This window comes from Geotrypetes seraphini, chromosome 5, assembly GCF_902459505.1.
Source record: "Geotrypetes seraphini chromosome 5, aGeoSer1.1, whole genome shotgun sequence".
NCBI classification, from domain to species: domain Eukaryota; kingdom Metazoa; phylum Chordata; class Amphibia; order Gymnophiona; family Dermophiidae; genus Geotrypetes; species Geotrypetes seraphini.
In genome coordinates this window covers 106,196,685-106,223,032 of record NC_047088.1, presented here as the reverse complement: position 1 = coordinate 106,223,032, position 26,348 = coordinate 106,196,685, and the positions used below count along the sequence as shown (strand labels likewise).

Sequence of the window (26,348 nt, the reverse complement as noted above, 5' to 3'; positions counted from 1 at the left end):
TGCCACAATGTCTTGCAAATGTGTGTAGAGTGAACCAAGTTGCAGTCATACAAATCTCCACTGGAGAGACTGTTCTAGTCTCTGCCCACGATAAAGCTACAGTTCTAGTCTAATGCGCCTTAACAGAAACAGGGGACTTTTCCCAGAGATAATGTGGGCTGACGAAATGGCTTTATGGATCTATCTGGAAATTGTGGCCTTGGAAGAAGGCGCGCCTCGCTTAGTCGAATGAGTCAGCACAAACGGTCGGAGTCTAAACTCATTGGTGACTTCCAGATAATGAAGAAGCATTCTTCTCATGTCCAAGCTCTTCAATAAGTGGTCCTATTTCTTAGAACTAGTTGAGTGGAATACAAGTAAGCAGACTGCATGATTAACATGAAATACTGAAACCACCTTTGGCAGAAAAGAAGGAACAGTGCTTAGGGAGACCCCAGTCTCTGAGATTTTAATGAAAAGTTCCATACAAGAAAGAGCCTGGAGCTTCGAGACTCATCTCGCCGAAGTCACAGCTACCAGAAAAACTGCTTTTAGCATCAAGTCCAAGAGGGACACTTCTTCCAGCGGCTCAAACGGAGCTTAGGTGAGACCTCGCAGAACCACATTAAGGTCCCACAAAGAGAACGGTGGTTTGATCAGTGGTCTGATGCAGAGAGCACCTTTCAGAAATCTCGTGATGTCTGGATGAGATGTCAGTGTAGGTTTGCAGTCCTGAGTCGTGAAACAAGAGATCCCTGCTACTTGGACCCAAAGGGAAGCCAAAGTGAGGCCCTTCGTCAAGGCCAGCTTGAAGAAAAGATAATACCATCGAAAACAGAGCCAAAACTGGTTCCACATGTTCTTGGGCACACCAATTCAAGAAAGTCTTCCACGCTTTAATGTAGGCAGAAATTGTGGTCAACTTCTTAGACCTGAGAAGTGTGGAATTGACCACTTCTTAATATCCTCTGCGCGCTAACGCTTCGTTTTCAATAGTCATGCTTTAAGAGCAAAGCGATCTGGATCCTGCGAAAGGAGGTCTGGATGCACCTGCAAACAGAGGTAGTGGCCTGTTCGAAGATGCATCAGATCTGCGTACCATGGCCTGCAAGACCAATCTGGAGCCACCAGAATGATCTTTCCCTGATAACTTGCAATCCTTTGAATGACCCGGCCAATCATGGTCAAAGGAAGAAAGACGTACAAGAGTAGGCCCCGAGGCCATGGTTGGACTAAAGTATCTACACCCTCGCTTCCGGGCTTGAATCTTTGACTAAAGAACCTGTCTGCTTTCTTGTTTTTCACCATCGCCATGAGGCTGAAGTGTGACCGACCCCAGCACTGAACACTGCCATCGACAGCATCCACTTGCCCGGATCCAAGGTCTATCTGCTGAGAAAATCTACACCCACAACATGCGCTGCAATAGCACCTGAAGATGACGCTCTGCTCAATGGAAGAGCTTGCAGGATTCCAGACAGAGATGCATTCTTAGTGACTCCCCGGCGACCGACTTATGCCACTGCTGTAGCATTGTCGGAGAAGATTGACCGCTTGACCTTTGAGAGTCTTCTGCAATTTCACCAGAGCCAATCGAATGGCATGCAGTTCTAGACCACTTCCTCTGAGAGGGCATCCAACACCCCTGAATCGGACAACAGTTGCAATGAGGAGACTGGCATATCTCGTTATGACCATTCAGGTAGTAATCCGAAGAGGCATGCCCCGGGAGAGGGACAGAGCTACCAATCCATGCTAGCTAGAGTTTCCGGGTCCAGGGTAGAAACTTCTGTAACGCATCCACCTGTGGTAGACTAGCTTCAGAATAACGCGTATTGGAGAGGACACATGTGGGCTCTTGCCCTAGGCACCACATCTGTTGTGGCCACCATGGACCCCAGGACTTGAAGATAGATCCATCGGTGTAGGACTGACTTGCCCAAGAGACAAGAAATCTGAGAGCATTGCTTCTGTCTGTGTGACTCTGGTAGATAGAGTGGCCAGCACCCATGTTGAACAAGACTCCCAGGTATTACAGGGAATGAGTTGGCATCAAATGCTCTTTCGGTAATTTGTAATCCAACCTAGATCGTCCAGGACTTGGATCACGTGATCCACTGTGTACCGACCCTCGGACAATGAGGGGGCTCTGATCATTGGGACTGTGCATAAGGAGCACAGCTCTCCTGAAATGTTTTCCAGTAAAAATTCATAAATTCCGAGAAGAAAGCTGTACCAGGGAGTGAGGCATCACCCTGTGATGACCCTACTTCTTGGGCTGCGGGGCGCGCAGAACGGTCACTCCAGAGGGCTAGCTACCCTTCTTGTCAGCTGAGCATGCAAAGGAGATATTCAGCTGGCCGCTCCCACCTTGCTGGTCCATGTAGCGTGGCACAAGGATGCTCCTGAAGTGCAGAATTTACGCAATACTGGCATGAATCTGGGATATAAGAGCCCAAGGTCTCCATCCCAACCAGTTCTGAGACAACAAATTGAGTTTTTGAAGTGCAGAAAACTTTTTTTAAAAATATATCATTAAAAATCCAAGATGGCAGCTGTCAAGATTTTCAATCCTAAAATCGCTAAATAAACTGACTAACATCAAAAATTGGCAAATTTATAGTTTTTGAGGAGGGAGAACATAGGGGAATATGCAGGAACCCCTTCCCCAATTCACCTCAGAAGCTGTAACAGCCTTACTCACTGTGCCCTGTGCTGGCAATGGGCTGCAGCCTGCATCAGCTCTTTACAATAGCTGGAAAGGAGAAGAATTACTGCCTCAAGCTGAAAATTCCTCTTCAATGCTGCTTTTCGGTCTGCCAACCAGACACGGTGTCTGACTACATCCCTGCAGACTGACAGATGCGCTACCAGAAGGTGGGAGGTGAAAAATGCAGCTGGCACCCTGCGAGATACCACTGAGCCTCCTATGGATGCCTAACAGCCTGCGTTCAAACCCCTGCTAAGCAGTAGGTGAGGAAAGGTAAGAGGAGATGGCCTCGAGTTTCAAAATACTTGTGCAGGCTTGCTAACAGGTATCACCAGGGATTGGTCTGTCAACTGCAGACCTCAAGTCTGCTTCTTCTCTTCGTAGGCAGAGCCGACACTAAAGATGATAAGCTCTAAGCACTTAAAAACACTGAATAAAAATTGAAAAACACCAAATAAAATAATAAGGAGAGCAGAAAAGAAACACTCCTTCTCTGGCTCACATGCAGAAGGAAAAATCTGCAGGTGGCAGTAGAGTTCCGGTGAAGTAGGAGGGTCACAGAAAAAATCCGGAGTGGATTCCTTCTGCATATGTCTCACGGCCATGTGTCGATAGCCCACTTGTCCAGAATGATGCACCTATTGCACTGGAAATGGTTACTCAGAGAATAGAAAGGTTAAATAATGGAGTATCTCAGGGATCAGAACTGGGCTGATTCTATTAAAAATATTTATGAGGGACACTGCTGATGCTTAAAAGGAACAGTTTGCCTTTTTGCAAATGGCACCAAAATTTGCAACAGAGAGAATACCCCAAGAAGAGTGGATAACATGTGAAGGATCTACAAAAACTAGAAAACTGACCTATTGTTTAGCAGCTAAAATTTTATGTGAAGACATACAAAGTAATGCACCTAGGGCAGGGGTGTCCAATGTCGGTCCTCGAGGGCCGCAATCCAGTCGGGTTTTCAGGATTTCCCCAATGAATATGTATGAGATCTATTAGCATACAATGAAAGCAGTGCATGCAAATAGATCTCATGCATATTCATTGGGGAAATCCTGAAAACCCGACTGGATTGCGGCCCTCGAAGACCGATATTGGACACCCCTGACCTAGGGTATAAAAATCTAAACCAGGAGTATTCATGCACTAGAAGACGAGAGAATGATGTGCACAATCAGGAGACAGACCTAGGAGTGATTGTGTCAGAGGATCTCAAGGTGGTAAAACAGATGACAAGGCGGTGGCTATAGCCAGAAGAATTCTAGGCTGCATAGAGAGGCATCAACAACAGAAAAAAAAGGAGACATTGATGCTCCTCTACAAGTTTTTGGCGAGGCCCTACTTGGAGTATAGTCTGTATTTTGAGGCTGTTCTCTCTCCAAGGAGGCAAAAAGTCTTGAGACAGTCCAGAGGAAGGTGGCAAAAATGGTACGGGGTTTGCACCATATGAAAAGAGACTGGAATATTGATTGCTAGAGAGGGGGAGAGAGAGAGAGGCAAAGAGAAAAGTGATATGGGACATTATAGTACTTGAAAAAATATTTTGGAGATGTAGAACTAGAGGATATAAATGGAGGTTGCAGGGTGGCAGATTTAGGGGTAATTTCATGAAATACTTTTTCACATAGAAGGTAGTGGATGCCTAGTACACTCTTCTAGTAGAGGTTCTTGAGTCAAAAACAGTGAAGGAAATTTAAAAAATGCATGGGATAAGCACAAGGGTTAACTAAACAGGACAGAAACAAAACATGGTTGTTGAGGTATTATGTTGGACAAGAAAAGTTGGGAACTTTTACAGGCTGTGCTCCACAAATGGGAAAAGAAAGGTGTAAGTTAGGGACTAAGGCCAGCACCAATTGGACTTCTACAGTTTGTGTCCTACAAAATGGCAAGACAGATGAAAATCAAAAGTGCATTGTGCATATCACTTTATCATCATATGCTACAAGTAAGGGTGCTGTGTATCTCAAAGTTGGGGGGGGGGGGGGAAGAGATATCTTAATACTGAGATTAGCAAGTTAAAATATAGAAACATAATGGCAGATAAAGGCCAAATGGCCCATTTAGTCTGCCCATCCACAGTAACCATTATCTTTTTCTCTCTCTCTGAGACCCCATGTGCCTATCTCATGCCTTTTTGAATTCAGACACAGTCTTTCTCCACCACTTCCTTCTAGGAGACTGTTCCACGTTTCTACCACCCTTTCTGTAAAAAAGTATTTCCTTAGATTACTCGAGCCTATCACCTCAACTTCATCTTCTGAGCTCTCATTCCAGTGCTTTGTTTCAATTAAAAGAGCGTTGACTCATGCACATTTATGCCACATAGTTATTTAAACATCTCTGTAATATCTTCCCTCTCCACTAGACTATACATATTGAGATCTTTAAGTCTGTCCCCATACGCTTTATGATGAAGACCATGCACCATTTTAGTAGACTTCCTCTAGACCAACTCCATCCTTTTTATATCTTTTTGAAGATGCGATCTCCAGAATTGTACACAATATTCTAAATAAGGTCTCACCAGTCTTATACAGGGGCAACAATACCTCCCTTTTTCCTACTAGCCATACTGCTCCCTATGCACCCCAGCATCCTTCTAGCTTTCGCCATCACCTTTTCAACTTGTTTAGCCACCTTAACATCATCGCATACAATCACACCCAAGTTCCACTCTTCCGTCATGTACATAAGTTCTTCACCCCCTAAACTGTACCATTCCTTCGGGTTTTGCAGCTCAAATGCATGATCTTGCATTTCTTAGCATTACATTTTAGCTGCCAAATTTCAGAACATTCTTCAAGCTTACCCAGGTCTTTCTGCATGTTATTCACACATCCGGGGTGTCTACTCTATTGCAGATTTTGGAATCATCCACAAAGAGGCAAATCTTACCCGACAGCCCTTCAGCAATATCGCTTATAAAAATGTTAAAAACAGGCCCAAGAACAGAACCTTGAGGCTGGTAACATCTCTTCCTCAGAGCAATCTCCATTGACCACTACCCTCTGTAGTCTTCCACTTACCCAGTTCCTGAACCAGCGGTCACTTTGGGGCCCATCCCAAGAGCACTCAGTTTATTTTTTAGACGTCTGTATGGTACACTGTCAAAGGCTTTGCTAAAATCTAAATATACCACATCAAGTGCACTCCCTCTACCCATTCTCTGGCCAAATGATCAGATTTTTCTGACAAAACCTATCTCTAATGAATCCATGTTGTCCTCTGGGCCTTAATCCACAGGATTCCAGAAACTTCACCATTCTCTGTTTTAGAAGGTTTCCAATCATTTGCTTACACAGAAGTCAGACTTACTGATCTGTAATTCCCTACTTCTTCCTTACTTCTACTTTGTGTAGAGCATGTGTGTCAAACACAAGGCCCGTGGGCCAAATTCAGCCCGCCTGAACATTTTATGTGGCCTGCGGTGACTGTGTGCCTTACACCAGACCAGGTGTGTTCAACTTCGGCCGCATTGCAGAGTTTTGCTAATTGCCGCACTGGGTGTTTACCTCCTGGCCGGCTTCCTCCTCCTCACTGTCGCAGTCATTTCTGTGCACAAAGCCATGGGCGGCGGCTCACCTGGAAGCCTTCCCTCTGACGTTGTAATGTCAGAGAGAAGGCTTCCAGCTTAGGCGTGGGACGTGCATAGGAGCCATCGCCTGTGGCTTTGTGCAGTGAGGAGGAGGAAGCCGGCAAGAAGGTAAGCACCCGCCGGAGGGAGGCAAGTACTTGAGGCAAAGAATGGAGGGAGGGAGAGGGGCATATTGGGACTCGAGAAGAAGGGACCACAAACTTCGGACAAATGACCGAAGGAAGGAGGGAGGGGGCATGAACTTAGGACATAGAATGAAGGGAAGGCGGGAGGGGGGAGCATGAGCCATAGGGTGTAAGAATGGAGAGATTGAGGGAAAGAGATGCTGAGGTAAGGGAGGGAATAGAAGGGACAATTGTGTGTCAAGAGAGAGAAAGAGAGATGGTGCACATGGGGAGATGAAGAAAAACAAAAATTGTTGGGCAGAGAGAGGGAAGGAGAGAGAATTATTGGACATAGTGGTGGGAGAGGAGTGAGGTAGAGATGCATGGGGAAGAGAGAGATGTCATTCCACTGGAATGGGAAAGAGAAATAGAGAGATGCCAGACCACGGAATGGCAGGGAAGGAGGGGCGAGAGAGATGCCACTTCAGAAAGGAGAGATGCTAGAATGCAGAAAGGAGAAGGATAGAAGTAGAGAGATGTTAGATCTTAGAAAGAGGGAGGGAAGGAGAAAGAGACCAGACCATATGAGGGGAGAAGGGGGACGTCAATGGCTTGGGAAACGGTATACCCAGAGGATACCGTGCAAAAAGATTGCAGGGAAGACTCACCGGATCATAGGCAAGATAGAAATCCCGAAAGATCCAAAGGGACAGAAGCGAGGGAGACAGAAGGAGGAAGAAAGTGCAAGAAAGTAACAGGCCACAAACTTAAGTGTATGTACACAAACGCAAGAAGCCTATGGAATAAAATGGGGGAATTGGAAGCTATAGCACAAAAAGATAACCTAGAAATCATCAGCATCACGGAAACATAGTGGAACAAGGACAACGTCTGGGACACTGTGCTACCGGGATACAAGCTATACCGCAGAGACAGAGTAGGACAAAAAGGTGGGGGTAGTGTCCTATATATAAAAGAGAGAATTGAGTCTACCAGAGAGAACACACCGGAAATTAACAATAAGGTAGAGTCTCTATGGGCCAAAATACCGGGAACAAATGGAACTGATACGAAAATCAGTATCTACTACCGACCCCCAGGGCAGTCCAAAGAGACTGATAAAGAAATGACGGACGAGATTAAACACGAATGCAAGGGAGGCAATGCAGTTATCATGGGCGACTTCAATTATTCGGTGATAAATTGGAACCTAGGCAACTCCAACTGAAGTAGAGAGACCAAGTTCCTGGATGCTGTAGGCAATTGCTTCCTGGAACAACTTGTCATAGAAAATATAAGAGGAAATGCAATTCTAGACTTAAAAATGGACTATGAGGACGGGCACAAGGTATAGAAGTAGAAGGGACGCTGGGAAACAGTGATCACAACATGATCCACTTCAACCTAGACACAGGAACAAAAAAATCGATCCAGAATGATGGCTACGACACTGAACTTCTGAAAAGGGAACTACAAAGGGATGAGAGTCATGGTGAGGAAGAAGATTAGGAAGAGGATAAGCACTGTAAAAGATAGTTTGAGAAACAAAAATCACCAGACAACAAAGGTAGGGGAAATGATTTTATTTTCAATTTAGTGATTGAATTGAGTCTATTTTGAGAATTTACATTTGCTGTCTATATTTTGCACTGTTCAGGAAGAAATGCATTTGTTTCTATTTCTCTGGGGTTGTACTGCATGCAGAGTCTTGAAACCTAGGGCTCCTTTTATCAAGCCGCGCTAAACCGCCACCCGCGCTAACTTTTAGTTTGTGGTCCGGTATTTGCATAGGAGTCATCTGTGTTCTGGTAGGAATGAATGTTGAGAAGCATATAGTGTGCTTTGTGTAGTTTAATTTTGTGGTTAACCATTATGTATTGTTAATAAGATTATATTGTGTGTATATATATGAAAAATCAATGAAAAAAATTGTATTAAAATTAGTACTATTATGGGGGTGGGGTATGGGATGGAGATTGAGCGGGTCTGGCCAGCACTTAGCCTGTGTTTTAGATTTCGGCCCCTTAATTTGATTGAGTTTGACACCCCTTCTCCAGTCCTCCAGTATTCACTCCCGATTCTAGAGAAGCATTGAAAAGGTCAGTCAGCGGAGCCACCAGAACTTTCCTAAATTCCTTCAGCACCCTCGAATGTACACCATCTGGCCCCATCGTTTTGTCTACATTTAATTTATCTAACTCTTCACGAACACAACCCTCTGAAAATCGATCAGGATCTACCTTTTGCATTTGTCTTCTGCTGTCCCACTCCCAGATCTTCAGCCATGAACACAGAACAGAAATATTTGTTAAGCAATTCAGCCTTTTCTTTATCAGCTTCTACATATTCCTCCCTTTCGAGTCTCATAATGCCACTTTTGTACTTCTTCCTATCACTGATATATCTAATATACATTTTGTCTCCCCATTTTACCTTGTCAGCTATTTTTTCTTCCATTTGTATCTTTGTTTTCCTGACTTATTGATTTATTCAATTTTCTATACTGTTCTCCCAAAGGAGCTCAGAACGGTTTACATGAATTTATTCGGGTACTCAAGCATTTTTCCCAGTCTGTCCTGGTGGGCTCACAATCTATCTAAAGTACCTGGGGCAATGGGGGGATTAAGTGACTTGCCCAGGGTCACAAGGAGCACCATGGGTTTGAACACACAACAAAGTTTCAAAGTTTTTATTAACATTTGATGAATCGCCTATTTGAATTACTAAGCGATGAACAACATTTAATAAAAGCATAAGTCATATAACAACAAACAAACTTAACAAAAATTCTTCAATAAAATACGGACGTGAGACGGAAGGAAAGGAGGAAAAGTTACAATTTTGTCTTAGAAGAAATAAACAATCAAGGCAAAAACAAAAGGAAATTGAGGGGGTTGAAACTAGAGCATATTTTATAATAAGATTAAATGTTAAAAGCATCTTTAAAAAGATAAGATTTTAGTGATTTTTTAAAAAGTATAATATCTTTTTTGTTTTTAATATATTGTGGCATGGAATTCCACATTGCGGGCCCATTATGGAAAACATGTCTGATCTTCTTGTACCTACTATTTATAAGGAAGGGACGGATAAGAGGTTTTGAAATGATGAGCGAAGTGGACGTAAAGTGTTATAGGGGATTAACATTTTAGATATAAATTGAGGTTCGTTAAAAGTCAGGGTTTTGAATATAAGTAGCATGACCTTAAAGGGTACACGATGGCTGATTGGCAGCCAATGGGCGTCGGGCGTCAGAGGCGTAACATGATCGTATTTCTTGGCATTGTATATTAACTTAATCGCTGTATTTTGTATGGTCTGTAATCTTCTTTTTTCTTTTTGAGAAATGTTTAAGAGTGCGTTGCAATAATCTATTTTTGCTATGATCAGAGAGTGGATCAGTATTTTGATTGAATTGGGGCTAAGAAATTTGGTAGTTGATCGGATCATGCGTAGCTTATAAAAGCAAGTCTTAACTATGTTGGAAATATGTTCATGATAAAAGCAATTTATCGTCAATTACAACTCCGAGAATTTTTAGAGTGGAAACTGAATGTAAAGGAGTATTACTGAGGACAAATGGGGTCTTCAAGTCCGTGTCCTTTTTCCAAGTGAAAAGCATTGTTTTGGTCTTTTTTATGTTTAAAGCCAGTTTATTTAGATTAAGCCAGTTTTGAATAATTTCAAGCTTTTTATTGATCGATGCTAGCACCCAAGGGTGCTGAGGCTGTAGCTTTAACCACTGCGCCACACTCTCGACTTCTCGACCAGCCTCTCTTAACTTTTCCAGATATTTTTTCCCATCTTCCTCTTTCTACGATCTATTGCAGTTTATGAAAGCGGATAGCATATCTGGTTTTAAGAAAGATTTGGACAAGTTCCTGGAGGAAAAGTCCATAGTCTGTTATTGAGAAAGACATGGGGGAAGCCACTGCTTGCCCTGAATTGGTAGCATGGAATATTGCTACTCCTTGGGTTTTGGCCAGGTACTAGTGACCTCAACTGGCCACCATGAGAATGGGCTACTGGGCTTGATGGACCACTGGTCTCACCCAGTAAGGCTATTCTTATGTTCTTAATCTCGTATTCCTTACCTTCTCAGCTACTACTTTTGAGAAGCAAAGCGGCCTTCTTTTCCTCTTACTTTTACTTACTTGTCTCGTCACCCTTACAATAACTCCTTTCAGTTTTGCCCACTACATTTCTACTCCTTCCAGATGTTCCTATCCAGATAACAATTCCTTGATGTAATCCCCCATCTGAACAAAGTTAGTTTTTTTAAAGTCTAGAACCTTTACTTTTTGAATGAGTCCTCTCTATACCCATCTTAATATTAACCCATACCATGCAATGATCACTAGATGCCAGAAGATCACCCACTGTAACATCAGAAACACTTTCCCCGTTTGTAAGCACCAAGTCCAGTATGACCCCATCCTGTGTAGGTTCCATTACCAACTGTTGGAACAGCTCTCCTTGTAGAGAATCAAAAATCTCCCTACTTATAGATCCTGCAATAGGGATTTCCCAATCAACATCCGGCATGTTAAAATCACCTATCAACTTTAAATTTCAAGTTTATTTAAAAATTTGATTAATCACCTAATCATATATTCAAGGCAATGTACATATATTCAAATGCTAAAATAATTTTTACAACCCATAAGGGTATAATACAAATGTCACAAACATGACTTACGGGACTGAGAGAACCACTAGGAAAGGCAGCAATAGAAATACAGTAATTGATAGCAAATAAGACAATTAAGGGAAACAAGAGAAGGGGTTTAAAAGAAGTCAGGAATCTAAAGTTGGGCTGAAATTAAGTGTGCAGTCTTGACTACGGGATCTATCAGTCAAAAGCATCTTTAAAAAGATGGCATTTTAAACTTGCCCTTGAATCCATCTCTATGTCTTTCTTCCCTTAGATAAATAGGCAAGGAATTCCACAGTTGAGGAGCCGTAACTGAAAAAATGCATTGTTATAAAATATTGTCCAAAGACTGCATCATATTTAACTACCTATCCCTCACTTTTATAAAACTGTAGTGTGGTTTTTAACCCCAGCCGTGGTGGTAACAGCGCAAACACTCATAGGAATTCTAGGAGCGTCGGAACTGTTACCATCACAGCTGGTGCTAATAACTGCGCTACAGTTTTGTAAAAGGGGGGGTATATGTGGTTGGCATGATAGCAAATAGCCAACCTGCATTTAAGCATGATATGAACTGCACAGAGTGGCAGGTGCATTTTGCCTTTTGTTGGGCAGACTGGAAGGATCATTTACCGCATTACTTCACTTAGAGTCACTGCACCATAGTTCCCCTCCCGCATCTCTAGAGAAGTCACTCACCTTGGTTTGCCTCTCCTGTCAACTCCCTGCGAGGAAGCTTTGTAACAGGATGCCAGTATTCTGTTTCCTCTGACTGACTCCTCAGAGTCAGCTGATTCCTGTGATAAGACAACACTCCTCACATTAAAAAACACTCTTCAAAGTTCAATATTTCATTTTTGAAGGCAGCAACATCTCCATGTCCTCTTACACCACCAAGGAAAATTTCTCTACACAACTCGCAGCCTTCCTTGCTTTCACAGCATACCAGAACAGAGATCAGGAAAAACACAACATCACAAGAAATAAAGAGAGCAAACAGTGGCTGAAAGAAGTAAGCCAACCAAAGAACATTTTATACTAACCTTATATATGACTAAAAAAAAAAAAACTGGGGCATAGAACACATCAAGAAAACAAATATATTTAAAACATAAGCAGTACATTTTAATTAAGACAAGTTAAAATACTCACCAGAATACAAGAACTGGTTTTCTGTTTTGGTTTAGTTTCTTGTACTGATTTCAGGAATTTTCATTTTTTCCCCCATTTTGGAGGCAATATCAGAAAGAGCAGAGCAGGTTTAAGTGTGTGGCCCAACACTATGCACATAAAATAGGTACTACAAAAATAAACAGTAAAGAATTGTTCAAACTAGTAAAAACGTTAACAGATACAACACGAATCCTGAAAAAGGACAATGAGTGCACCCCATCTACCCAGACCCTAGCCAACTTTTTTAAAAATAAAATCACAGACCTAAGAGCAATCCTACCCACACCCACAATAAACACAATTCACTACCTCGAACACCACGACCAAGACTCCAGAGCAGACATGATCTGGGACCACTTTGAGTTCCCAGACTGGCACCAGTTCCTAAAATTATTCAACAAATACACCAAATCAAACTGTCTACTTGATGCATGTCCCCCCCAAAATCATGACAGTTGCCCCACTAGACTTCAAAAAGTAACTATTCACATGGCTAACAACCACCCTTATAAACGGAACATTAAACAAGAACATGGGACACATACTGATCACTCTTATCCCCAAAGACCAGAATACCTCTACAGCGCTGACATCCAACTACAGACCCAGAGCAAGTATTCCCCTTTTCACAGGAAGTCTTGGTCAACCTACAACTAGTAAACTACCTAGACAACTTTAACATCCTTAGTGAACACCAATCAGGATTCAGAAAAGGATACAACACAGAAACCGTCATAGCCTCCATACTAAACCACTTTTATAATCTTTTTAGCAAAGGTAAAAGTGCACTGATCCTACAACTAGACCTCAGCAGTGCATTCGACCTGGTAGACCATGAGATCATGCTACTGTGCCTTGATGCAATGGGAATTTCGGGAAAGGTAAAGAAATGGTTCCAATAATTCCTAACAAACAGATCCTACCGAGTAACCAGCAATGGACATCACTCCAACCCATGGAATAACCCATCGGGCGTGCCCCAAGGCTCCCCCCTATCGCCCACTCTGTTCAACATCTACGTCGCATCCTTAGGTCACCTCCTACAAAAACTAAACTTAAAGCACTACATATAAGCAGATGATATATCCATCTTAATCCCTCTAACCGACATCACAAATGAAATTACCGACAACCTCTCAAACACAATGACAGAAATCGAAAAATGGACCACCACCTTCAAACTGAAATTAAACACAGCGAAAACAAGTCTTTTTGGCAAGCCCCAATGACAAAATTACGAGAACATCGCTAAAAATCAACAACCACGAATACCCAATATCCAATACCATAAAAATACTGGGTATCACTCTAGATATACATCTAACCATGGCTGACCACACAAACTTACTGGTGAAAAAATGTTTTTACACGCTGTGGAAGCTAAGGACCATAAAAAAATACTTCGACCCAACATCCTTCAAGTTGCTGGTGCAATCGCTGATCCTATCCCTCCTTGACTACTGCATCATCATCTACCTGGGTATCCCACAAAAAACAGTAAAAAAATTGAGATTAGTACAAAACACCGCTGTTCGCTTAATCTTATGGCTGCAAACCACACTCAGGGAAGGCCAGTTCCCACCAGACCTCGGAGAAATTATAATTACGCCTATACTGAAGGACCCCAAAGGTCCAACAAATAACCCATCAAACTACAGACCAATCGCTTCTATCCCAACATACATCAAAATAATAGAAGGACTAGTCGCACAACAACTGTCCATGTACCTAGAAGCCCACAACATCCTACATCCATCCCAATCCGGATTCAGAACCAACCACAGTACAGAAACTCTTCTGGTATCTCTACTAGACATAGCTCGAAGTCACCTCAGCCAAGGAAACAGACTGCTAATCATCCAATTTGATCTCTCAGCTGCATTCGATCTGGTGGACCACTCTATACTTCTCCAAATACTAGATGCAATAGGAATCTCAGGTAAAGTTCATAACTGGTTCCAAGGCTTCCTTAAAACTAGAACATACAGAGTCAAATCAAAAGACATTCTATCTGAACTATGGTCCAATCCATGCGGAGTACCACAAGGTTCTCCCCTCTCTCCCACACTTTTCAACCTATTCATAGCTTCCCTAGGCACCACCCTGGATGCCCTAAATATTACTTCTTTCAGCTATGCGGACGACATAACCATCCTCCTCCCATTCGACATAAACAACCCAATCTCCTCAGGACGCCTGAAAACTACATTGGAAACAGTGGAAAAATGGATGACAGATCACAAGTTGAAGCTGAACTCTGACAAAACTAAATTCTTACTACTAGAGAAGGACAAAAAACCATCCCTAACAGAACTGGAAGTAAACTCAATCAAGTACCCTATACAGAGCGCCCTCAAAATCCTAGGTATACATTTAGACAGACGCTGCACAATGCAAACACAAATCCAAAAAATCACCCAAAAAGCATTCTTCACAATGCGAAATCTAAGAAAAATCAGAAAATTCTTTAACAAAGAGCAATTCAGGATCATTGTCCAATCCCTTGTGCTAAGTATTGTAGACTATTGCAACAGCCTCTACTTACCTTGCCCGACCAACACAATAAAAAAACTACAGACCATCCAGAACACAGCCCTCAGACTCATATACTCACTCAGCAAACACGACCACATTACCAATGCATACCTTGAATCCCACTGGCTACCAATAAAAGCAAGAACACAATTCAAACTCTACTGTCTCATTTTCAAAGTAACCCACGGCACGGCACCCAGTTACCTAAATAACCGTTTTCACCACTACCTCCCACCAAGAAGAAGGAGAACACAGAACCTTTTCACCTACCCACCACTCAACGGAACTCGTCGTAAGAAACTTTACGACAACCTCCTGGGGACACAGGCAGCTAAAATAGACTGACATCTCAAAATTACTGACCAAAACAACAGACATAAAAGAGTTCCGCAAAGAAATAAAAACATTACTGTTCAAAAAATATCTCCCATCACTCTAACCACCACCCAATGAGCTCCCAATCAACGACTTCGGAAATACCCACCTATATTATCTTTTTATCTGTGATCTAGAATGTACTGTAATTCTTCTACACTACACCCGATTTAACCGATCGAGTTGACATGTATTACCTCTGTAAAATGCATTATCTTCTGTTATATGTATTATCTTCTGTAATAAGTATTATCTTCTGTGAAATTGTAGTAACATAACTCATTACTGTTCCTGTAACTTACTCTTATCCTGAAATGTAATTCTACTGGAATGTCCCAGATATTTTCTATACTGTAATCCGCCTAGAACCGCAAGGCACAGGCGGAATAGAAATCCCTAATGTAATGTAATGTAATGTAATCTTCGGACTGAGAAAAAAAGACCACATCAGCCCCTACTACAAAAAACTACACTGGTTACCAATAGAAGCGCGAATACTATTCAAATTTGCATGTATCTGCTTCAAACAAGTCTGGGGACTAGCACCTTCCTACCTGCAAACTCACTTCGTTCTGCACAACCCCACACGAACAACCAGAAACAAAAACATCTTTGCCTACCCAAAGATCTCAGGCTGCAGATACAAATCCTTCCTGGATAGAACCTTCATGTTCCAAGCGAATAGACAACAAGTCTGGTTGCGAAACTGCATAAATGAACCCAAACTGACTTACAATGCATTCTGAAAAGCAATAAAAACCAACCTATTCGACAAATTCATTGACTAAACCAGACCACCCTTAAACAAAAACAAACCCCCCATAAACGCTATTCAATCTCTCAGGACGCTCCAATTTTCATGTATTCTTTACCCATGGAACTTAAATTAGTATGTACCTTGTTTATGTAACTTTTCTATTTTAGGCTCCTTATCATTCGCTGACTGTCCAGCCTTCTTTCAATGTGAACCGCCTAGAAGTCGCCTGACTATGGCGGTATAGAAAAATAAAGTTATTATTATTACTAGTGGATCAGGGTTTGGGAGCCTATTTTGTAAAAAGACATGTAGATGCCTTTCCTGTCTTTCACAGAGAAGTTTAAAATAGTTGTCTTTCCTAAGCACCCTCATAATCAAAATCAGGAAAGAGGTTTAAAATACTATTTATAAGCACCCTCTTAATCAAAATCAAGCCCTTTGTGGCTGAATTCAGTACCCACGATTGCAGGGTTCTAGAAAGAACCTTGATAAATGGCCCCTGACCCACTGCCATCAAATCTAATGACATGACTAGGCAAATTAGTGGAAAGATCCACGGATGATTGTAGATGAAGGCTCACAGCACCAGATCATATTCACGGTTCCAACTGAGCTGGAGACCCAAAAGGTTTTGTTTTAGTTTAGTAAGAAAAAATTGCCAGGACAGGGAAAAAACATAGCCATAATTACAGTATTGATTGCATCAGGGGTAATCCTTATTTACAGAGGAAAAACACCTTTAAAAGATAATACTTAGTAATTACATAGGAATGGCTATCAAAATCTGAAAACACTAATCTTTCAAACATTTCATTCCAAAAATATGCTCAAGTAGCAGCCCATATTCCAGTTTTGTCCAGTATCTGGTGGTTACAGAAAAACCTTCAGCTCAGAAAAATCATCACTGGTTACTTATTGAAACAGGAAAATCTAACCAACTACCGTATTTTTCACTCCATAAGACACACTTTTTCCACCCCCAAAAAGGGGGTGGAAATAAGGGTGCTATTTAAGGAGCGAATATTTAAAAAAAAAAAAAAAACCCAAAAAAACCCCGTCCATTTTTTCCCCCAGCACACTTTCCGCACTCTTGTCTTTGTTCCCTTGCTCTCTTCCGGCAGCAGCACAGCGGTGCATGTCGAGGCAGGCGCGGGCTATTTGCGTGCCTGCCTGGTCCCATGCTGCACTCCGAATGGCTGCTGTCAATTCTCGCGAGACCCTGATCGATTTTCAGAGGGTTGTGTTCATGAGGAACTGGCTGAAATAAAGGTAGACAAAGCGATGGGGCCAGATGGTGTACATCCGAGGGTGCTGAAGGAACTTAGGGAAGTTCTGGTGGCTCCGTTAACTGACTTTTTCAATGAGTATCTAGAGTCGGAAGTGGTACTGGAGGACTGAAGAAGGGCGGATGTGGTCTCTCTCCACAAAAGTGGAAGTAAGGAAGAAGTAGGGAATTACAGGCGGTAAGTCTGACTTCTATAGTAAGCAAATTAATAGAAACCCTTTTAAAACAGAGAATGTTGAAGTTTCTGGAATCCTGTGGATTACAGGAGCGGAGGCAACATGGATGCACTAGAGGTAGGTCTTGTCAGACAAATCTGATCAATTTCTTTGACTGGGTGACCAGAGAATTGGATAGAGGATATGCACAAGATGTTGTGTATTTAGATTATAGCAAAGCATCTGACAGTGTTCCACAGACGTCTAATAAACTGAGTACCCTCGGGATGGGTCCCAAAGTGACTGGATGGGTTAGGAACTGGGTGAGTGGAAGGCGACAGAGGTTAGTGATCAATGGAGATCAATATTGCTGAAAGGTTGTTGGGTTGTCGGATAAGATTTGCCTGTTTGTGGATGATACCAAAATATACAATAGAGTAGACACACCTGACAGTATGAATAACACGAAGACAGACCTGGCAAAGCTTGAAGAATGGTCTGAAATTTGGAAGCTAAAATTTAATGCTAAGAAATGCATGGTAATGCATTTGGGCTGCAAAAACCCGAGGAAACGGTACAGATTAGGGAGTAAAGAACTTACGTACACAACAGAAGAGCGGAACTTGGGTGTGATTGTATGTGATGATCTTAAGGTGGCTAAACAGGTTGAAAAGGTGATGGCGAAAGCTAAAAGGATGCTAGGTTGCATAGGGAGAAGTATGGCCAGTAGGAAAAAGGAGGTAATGATGCCTCTGTATAAGACTCTGGTGAGACCTCATTTAGAATATTATGTACAATTCTGGAGGCCGCACCTTCAAAAAGATATAAAAAGAATGGAGTCGGTCCAGAGGAAGGCTACTAAAATGGTGTGTGGTCTTCCTGATAAGGCATATGGGGACAGACTTAAAGATATCAATCTGTATACTTTGGAGGAAAGGCGGGGGAGGGGAGATATGAAAGAGACGTTTAAACGTGCATGAGTCGAGTCTCTTTCATTTGAAAGGAAACTCGGCAATGAGAGGGCATAGGATGAAGTTAAGAGGCGATTGGCTCCGGAGTAATCTGAGGAAAAACTTTTTACTTACAGAAAGGGTGGTAAATGCGTGGAACAGTCTCCCAGAAGAGGTAGTGGAAACAAGAGACTGTGTCTGAATTCAAGAGGGCCTAGGATAGGTATGTGGGATCTCTCAGAGAGAGATAATGGTAACTGTGGATGGGCAGACTAGATGGGCCATTTGGCCTTTATCTGTAGTCATGTTTCTATTTCTATATAAAATACTGTCCCTTCATGCCTGCCACTGCTGCCTCGGATCTAGCTAGTTGAGTTTCTAGCTTATAGAATGAAACTCCAAGGAGAAAGAGAAGGGGTATGCAAGACTATGGGGTTTGTAAGCAAAAAATATAAACATCTCAAAAGCATCCTAAATTGGCACTTGAACGTCCAAGTGCTTAAAATCAAAACCACCTTTCTGGACAACTAGCAAAATGTCCCAGCCTCTGTGCTTCCAGAGCTTGATATGGGTGTGGTGGGGCTGTGTTATGGGCAGGCTTTGGGTGTGCATAAGGGCAGGTTAGACGTGGACATCTTGCAGCGATAATCAAATGTTTTGCAAGAGGTCCTGGAAAGAACTTAGACATTTGGAGGTAGACCTGTTTTAGAAGCATCTAAGTACCACAAAGGTGCCCAAACTAATCAGATGACCACTGCATGCACACTCTTCCAGTGCTCACTGACACCCTTCCACCACACAAAAATGAGAAGAAAAAAAAAGTACATACTTGGCTCTAGAACAGCAGCATCTGGTATGGGGAAGCCTAGTAGAGCATCAAATGTGTAGAATTACCTGGTGGGTGGGCTAGTGAACCAGAGAGGAGCACCCAGGCCCATAAGGCACTCTAACCACAACATCTATGGTAGTAAGTAAGCCCATCGGTATACTAACTAAAATGCGTGGGACAAATGTGCGCTGACAGTGACACGCAGGACTTATATGCGCTGGATTAAAAAAGTTACAGTGAGCGCTCCGAGAGTGTGTGTGGGGGGGGAACCCTCCCATTAAACTTAGAAGTGTTCACGCTCCCTTTGGGAGGGGGGGGTGAACCCCCATTACAGGGGAAACTGCCGTTTTACCTCCATATTGTATTTGTTCTCTTTTCTAATTTCTTGTAAACCATGCCGAGCTCTACTGTTATAGAGAAGATGCGGTATATAAGCCTAAAGTTTATTTTAGTTTAGGGGGTAATTGGCAGTTTCCTTTGTAATGGGGGTTCGTCCCCCCCACACACACCCCAACGGGAGCACGAACACTTCTAAGTTTAGTTGGGGGGGGTTCCCACACCCCCTCAGAGCGCTTACAGTAACTGTTTTCATCTAGCACGCGCGTTTGACCCACACAGTTATGATTGGTCACCGAGCCCATCAAAACCCACCCAAACCCTACTATACTGCCTTATAGGTGCCACCTGCAGCCATAAGGGCTATTGAAATGGTACACAGGTGGGTATAGTAGGTTTTGGAGGAGTTTTTTTGGGGGGTGATCTTCAAAAATTAGAAGGGGGTTATGCGAGATATACCGTATTTTCACTCATATACCGCGCACCTGTGTAAAACGCGCACACGGGTATAGCGCGCGGGAAACTGTAATTTATGTAAAGAAATTTTTATATACTGCGCATGCTGCCCCGACTCTCCCGTCGCCGCCCGACTCTCCTTTCGCCCGCCCCGACTCTCCTCTAGCCACCCCGACTCTCCTTTCGCCCGCCCCGACTCTCCTCACCCCCTTGAAGTCCTGTCCCCACCCTGAAAGCCTGATGCCCCCCCCCGACGTCCGATTCACCCCGCAGGACCGCTCGCACCACCCCCCCGACATCTGATTCACCCCGCAGGACCGCTCGCACCCCCCCCGACGTCTGATTCAACCCCCCCCCCCGCAGGACCGCTCACACCCCCACCCCGAAGGACCGCTCGCACCCCCACAGCCTCCCCACCCCCCCCATCATCATGGAGAAGCTCCTACCGTTCTCCTGCTGCTTCTTCTGCCGGCGGTCCCGGGCCTTCTGTGAGCCCTGCTCTGAAATGCTTCCTCTTCCGGCGGTCCCGGCCCTTCTGTGAGCCCTGCGTCTGCGCTGCTTCCTCTTCCTCTGATGTCAGAGAAAGGGCGGGACCGCCGGAAGAGGAAGCAGCGCAGACACAGGGCTCACAGAAAGGCCGGGACCGCCGGAAGAGGAAGCATTTCAGAGCAGGGCTCACAGAAGGCCCGGGACCGCCGGCAGAGGAAGCAGCAGGAGAACGGTAGGAGCTTCTCCATGATGGGGGTGTGTGGAGGCTGTGGGGGTGCGAGCGGTCCTGCGGGGGGGGAGTGAATCGGACGTCGGGGGTGTGTGCGAGCGGTCTTGCGGGGTGAATCGGACGTCGGGGGGGGGGTGGAACTATGTAAAAAAAACATTGTAAAACGCGCTCACGCATATAACGCGCAAGGTTATGCACGGTTTGTAAAAATCGTGTATAACGCACGCGTTATATGCGTGAAAATATGGTACATCTGACACCCTTTATATGAAGTTCAAGGCAGTGTCCTCTAAGGTGACCCACTGCTCTGTTGGGATGTCTTATGTCGTCGATCCATTACTAAGCTGACCCATCCCACGTCCAAATGGTCTGGATTAGAACATTTTAAACATGGACATTTTTGTAAATCGAAAATGGCCAAAAAGTTAGACGTCCTAAAGGCCTAGACATCTAAATAGGTCATTTTCAAAAATAAAATTCAGACATCTAGTGGTTTCAAAAAATGGATGTTTCTCTGCCCTGATATTTGAATGTCTTGTGGGATACATCCAAAGTCAGACTTAGGTGCACTACTGAAAATGCCCCTCCATGTATCCTGCTATCCTTGGAGATCAACTGATACAAGATATTTAACTATTTTCCTCAAGGACAAGCAGGATAAAATATTCTTACACATAGAGCTCTCCTTCAGAGGGCTTTTAATGAAAACAGGGGATAATAACTTTTGGCCTTACAACAGGCAAAGGCCAAGAACATTGTAACAACTCAGCAACAATTTTTAATGGCCCTAGAGCAGTGAATCGCAAATTGTGTGCCTCGACACACTGGCAAGGACAGTTGTCCACGCCGGCTGATTGCCTACAGGATATGCCTCTCGTGGTGAGAGGCATGTTCTGTAGGAAGTCAGCCAGCACAGATGACTTTCCTCCTCTCCCCACACCTCCCGGATCCCTCCACCGAAGCTGGTCGCAGACAGATGGTCTGCACATTTCCGGGTGCCTTTCAGCCAGGGCACTGGATCTAGTGTGCCGCTGGCCGGAAAGTTTGCGAGACACTGCCATAGAGGGATTTTAAACTCCAAAGAGAGATTCTGAAGGACTGTCTGGCCAAGCCAGCTGTTGTGTCAGGAGTCCTTAAGAACTGTGGTATCACAGGCTCTCCCCTCTTATGGTTCACTTCCTACTTCAAAGACCATAATTTCAAAGTCTTCTCAAAAGAGAAAAATCTCATCTCCTATTACTCAAACTTTTGGCATTCCTCAAGGCTCCATTTTTTCTCCTTTACTTTTCAATATTTTTCTTCTCACTCTAGCTCAGTCCATTGGCTTCACTATCTTTGCTTACGCAGACAACATCCAACTTCTTCACCCTGCTGATCCTTCCAATAATTGTGAAATACAAGAAATAAACACTAAACTTGACAAAATCAGCGATTGGCTCCATATAAATAAACTTTCTCTCAACATCAATAAATCCTGCGGTATACTCTTCCCAATCAGGAACAATGAAATGATACATGGATAAATCTCTATTATATTTTGCACGGCAAAAATGGAATCAAAAATAAAATTACTTGGTGTTATTCTAGACAAAGATTTAACCTTCCATGATCAGATAAGCTCCATCGTAAAAAGCTGTTTCCACAAACTTCGGCTCATTCGTTCTTTAACTTCAATTCTTGAAACTGATGCTATCACAACCCTTATTCACTCACTGGTCATTTCTCATTTAGATTACTGCAATTCCCTATATAATGGAATTACTCAAAAAGAATTATGTCAACTACAGCTCATTCAATATACGGCAATCAAACTTATCAATAAGGTTGGACAATATGATCATGTCACTCCTCTTCTGCAAGAAGCACATTGGCTACCCATAACCCACCGTATCACTTATAAAACTTTACTGTTGGTTTTCAAAATCAAACTTTCACGTCTCCCATCTTTTCTTGATAAACTCATCATCCCCTTTTGCTCTTCCCAGACCCTTAGATCGGCTGTCCAGAATTTATTGACGATACCTTCCATCAAAGAATTCTACTATACTAGAAATACTAATTTTTCCATTGTAGCTCCAACTTTATGGAACGCCATGCCACCTCAACTCCGCTTCGAAAACTCCCTCGACAAATTCAAGACTAAACTAAAAACGTTCTTATTCCAAGATGCATACCACAGCATCTAAATATTTCCTTTCCAAAAGCATAGTAGTATATTACACGAACTGCTTTTAAGAAGCGATCCCCATTCCTGGTGTTTTATCCCCCCCTCTTCCCTTTAATTATTTGTTTTTTAATTATGTAATTATTAACTTCCCCCCCCTTTACCCTCAAACTCATGTTTGTATTTATAATTTGTCTAATTAATGTTCACATTTCCCCCTACAAAAAATTTATTTTAACCTTTTTTTAGCTTTGTAAACTGGCCAGGTGCACGTCAATGGTCGGTATATTAAAATTAAATTAAACTTGAAACTTAAACAATATTGAGATGTGAATATGTGGACTAAAGCCCACATGACAGCTCTTTAAATTTTCTCTCCGAGAGCTGATCTCATGTGGGCTACTATGCAGCTATTATGAGATTTGACATGAACCTTCAGAGACAGTCCAGCCTGGGTATAACTGAAGGAAATGCAGTTTTCTAGCCAAACAGAATTAGTGCATTTGCCAATGGCAGCCCCCATCCTGTTAGGGTCAAAAGAAACAAAAAGTTGGATGTGCTTTCTATGATCTTAGCGTGCTCCAAACAAAATGTGAAGTGTCTTCTATGGTTCAAGGGCATGAGGCTTTGGGAAAAAAAATTGGATAGAACAACTGACTAAGATGAAATTCTGGCACTACCTTAAGAAGAATGAGTATGCAAGATTATTCTATTATTGAAAAGCTTTGTGTAAGGTGGATCAGCTACTAGGGCCTGGAGCTTACTGATTATGAGGACAGTATTTTTCTAGTGGCTCAAAAAGAGAGTTCATCAGTTCAGTTAAAACAATGTTGAGACCCATGACACCACAAGATGATATGCTTCAACAGAAAACCCACATAAAGAGAACAATTAAAGGCTGGTGTTTTATCACCAAGTAGAAGGGTAAACCCATCTACACTAAGGTGAACCCAGAGTTGTCCTTGAGACCTGACTCTGATAAACATAGGTAGTGTTCCAGCAGTTTGTATAGGACAGGGAATAGGATCTAGGGCTTCGTCCTTGAACTAGGCAGCAAATCACCTATTGAAAACTGAAAAATCTCCTAAAAGTCAACAGGATATTAGACATATTATCAGGCAAGATGAAAGAATCCAGTATCCCCCTCTCAATATCCAAGCCGTTGAGAGCCAGGAACTGAAGGAATTCCTGATCCATTTAGTAAAACAAAAATTCTAGAAAACTCCAGAAAAGGGAACCGTAACTCCCTTGGCCAGCAGGGGTGATCAAAATCATGATTCCTTGATTTTTTTTAAGTTTCAGAAGAGTTTTCGGTATTAGAGGATGTGTGTACAGAACCACTTCCCTCCAATAAATGAGAAAAGCATCCTAGGCTCATTTGCTGTGTAACCCTAACTGAAGCAGAACTGATGGCTGCTGTTGTAATGAATAGCAAAGTGATTTATTAAGGGGGTGCTCTACTATCAAGATCTTCCAGGTTACACCTTTGTCCAAAGACCACTTGTGAGGTTGAAGAATCTAACTGCCAGACAGTTCTCTATCCCTGTCAGGTATGTTACTCTGAGAGACATTCCTTGAGAGATGGCCCAATTCCACATTCTGACTGTTTTCTGATAAAAGGAGTGAACCTATCCCTCCCTGCTTTTTGATATAATACATTGCAACCTGGTTGTCTATCTGAATTAGAATTACTCGATTGAACATCTGATTACTGAATGCCTTTAGAGTATTCTAGATCGCTCTTGGCTTCAGGAAGATTATCTGATAAAACTTTTCATAAATAAACATGGACTCTGAATGTTGAACCAATCTATATGAGCTCCCTATCTCAGGTTGATGGCATCTGTCATCAATACCTTTTGAATTTGAAGAATTTGGAAAGATAGGATTGGATCAGCCACCAGGACTGGATCAGCCACAAGTCCTAGAGCAAAGTGGTAATGGAGATGAAGTCCTGCAGATTCTATGAGTCTTGTATCCACTGGGTGGATAGGGTCCATTGAGCTTGATCATATTGAGGCATGCCAAGGGAGGCCACGACCTAGTATTTTTTAACATGACTTGCTGATACCTGCTTAAACTGATGTACTACAACTATTACTGCTGTTGTGTACGAAATGCAAATGCCAGAGTCATGTTTAGCATGGCTCCTATGATGTCCAGTTTTGGGATGGTTGAGCCGAGACTTGGTATAGTTTATGACAACACTTGTAGAACCAGCACCCAAATGGTCATGTGCAAAGATTCTTTTGCACCTTCCTCTGATGTGTTCTGAACCAATCAATCATCCAGGTAGGAAAACATATAAATCCCTAGTCTGCATAGAGATGCTGCAAAGGACTGTTATATCAAGAAAAATCCAGTTGAATATAAATCTTCAAACATTAATAAGGGAATACTTTGATACTCGATTCTCAGAGGGTTAATCTCCCGTTAGTTCTAGTGGACAGAGCCCACCGAACCTGATCTTCATAGGATCTCATCGGATCAAAATATAACTTTTTTTCTTTTTATATCAATTATCTCAGTTATAAATTGTAAATGTAAAACTTTTCTTAGCTTTTATAATTTATTTTAAAGGGGGAGCGTCTCCACCAACATGTCCATATTTCACACGCTTTCCTCAGGGTCGAGGCTCCCTTAATATATTATTTTGCTCGCCAGAAATTGCTCCGGAGCGATTCCGGATTAATGTTAAGCTCTGCTGAAGCCAGTCAAAAGCTTGTCCCTGGTTTTGCTTGGGCAGCTAAAAGGGATTTTTGGCCCTTGGCTGTCTAGCATGAGAAAGAGATCCTTAAATTGTTTGGGGAAAATGAGAGGGCAGAGGATACCTAGTAAGAGTACTAGGGCCTCTACTGACTTCAGATGAAAAATCTCTTGGAAGAAGAGGTCAGGTGAGGAATGGGCCTGGAGTGGGTATTAAGTGCTTTCAAATGGAGATTGATGAAGTTAGCAGCCTCCTGCATCTTTCTCCAAAGGGATTATCTCCATGGCACAGCACAATTACTAGCTTTTCCTGCATTTATGTCTCAAGCTCTGAGGCCCACAGCCATGTGGTTCTGCAGATGCCCATCTCCATTGCAAAGGCTTTGGAAAGTATATCAAAAATTTATGTTACAAGAACAATGCATTTTCCACATTCCTACCTTTAGTTATTAGCTAACAGAATTCACTGGCCTTTTCCTAGCGTGTCAGCAAACTCCACCACACTGCACACAATGTTTCACAAGTGCATGCCCAAGAAGCTAAGCAGTTTTTTCAAAAGTCTCCACGGTCCTTGCCTCTCTCCACAAGGGCAATGAGGAAGGAGTTTTCAAACTTGAAGCCCTTCTGAAAGTGGATCTGACCATTGTGGAATAGTTGGGAAGCTATAGCTTCTCAAATCCCAGAGCCTTTTGAATTCTATACTTAAAGCTGAGTAATGCATTTGGGGATTAATAATCGGAAGGAACCGTATATGCTGGGAGGTGAGAAGCTGATATGCACGGAGGGGGAGAGGGACCTTAGGCTAATAGTGTCCGAAGATCTAAAGTTGAAAAAACAGTGTGACAAGGCAGTGGCTGC

At 42.8% G+C, this 26,348-nt stretch overlaps 1 protein-coding gene across 1 annotated transcript in view; it reads right to left on the bottom strand.

Moving 5' to 3' along the window:
- PRR14 (proline rich 14) overlaps nt 1-26,348 on the bottom strand; it is a 220,754-nt gene that overhangs the window by 121,041 nt on the left and 73,365 nt on the right. Inside the window, exon 5 of the mRNA XM_033944931.1 lies at nt 11,751-11,848. Within this exon, the coding sequence (XP_033800822.1) occupies nt 11,751-11,848 (98 nt within the window). The remainder of the gene's footprint in view (nt 1-11,750; nt 11,849-26,348) is intronic.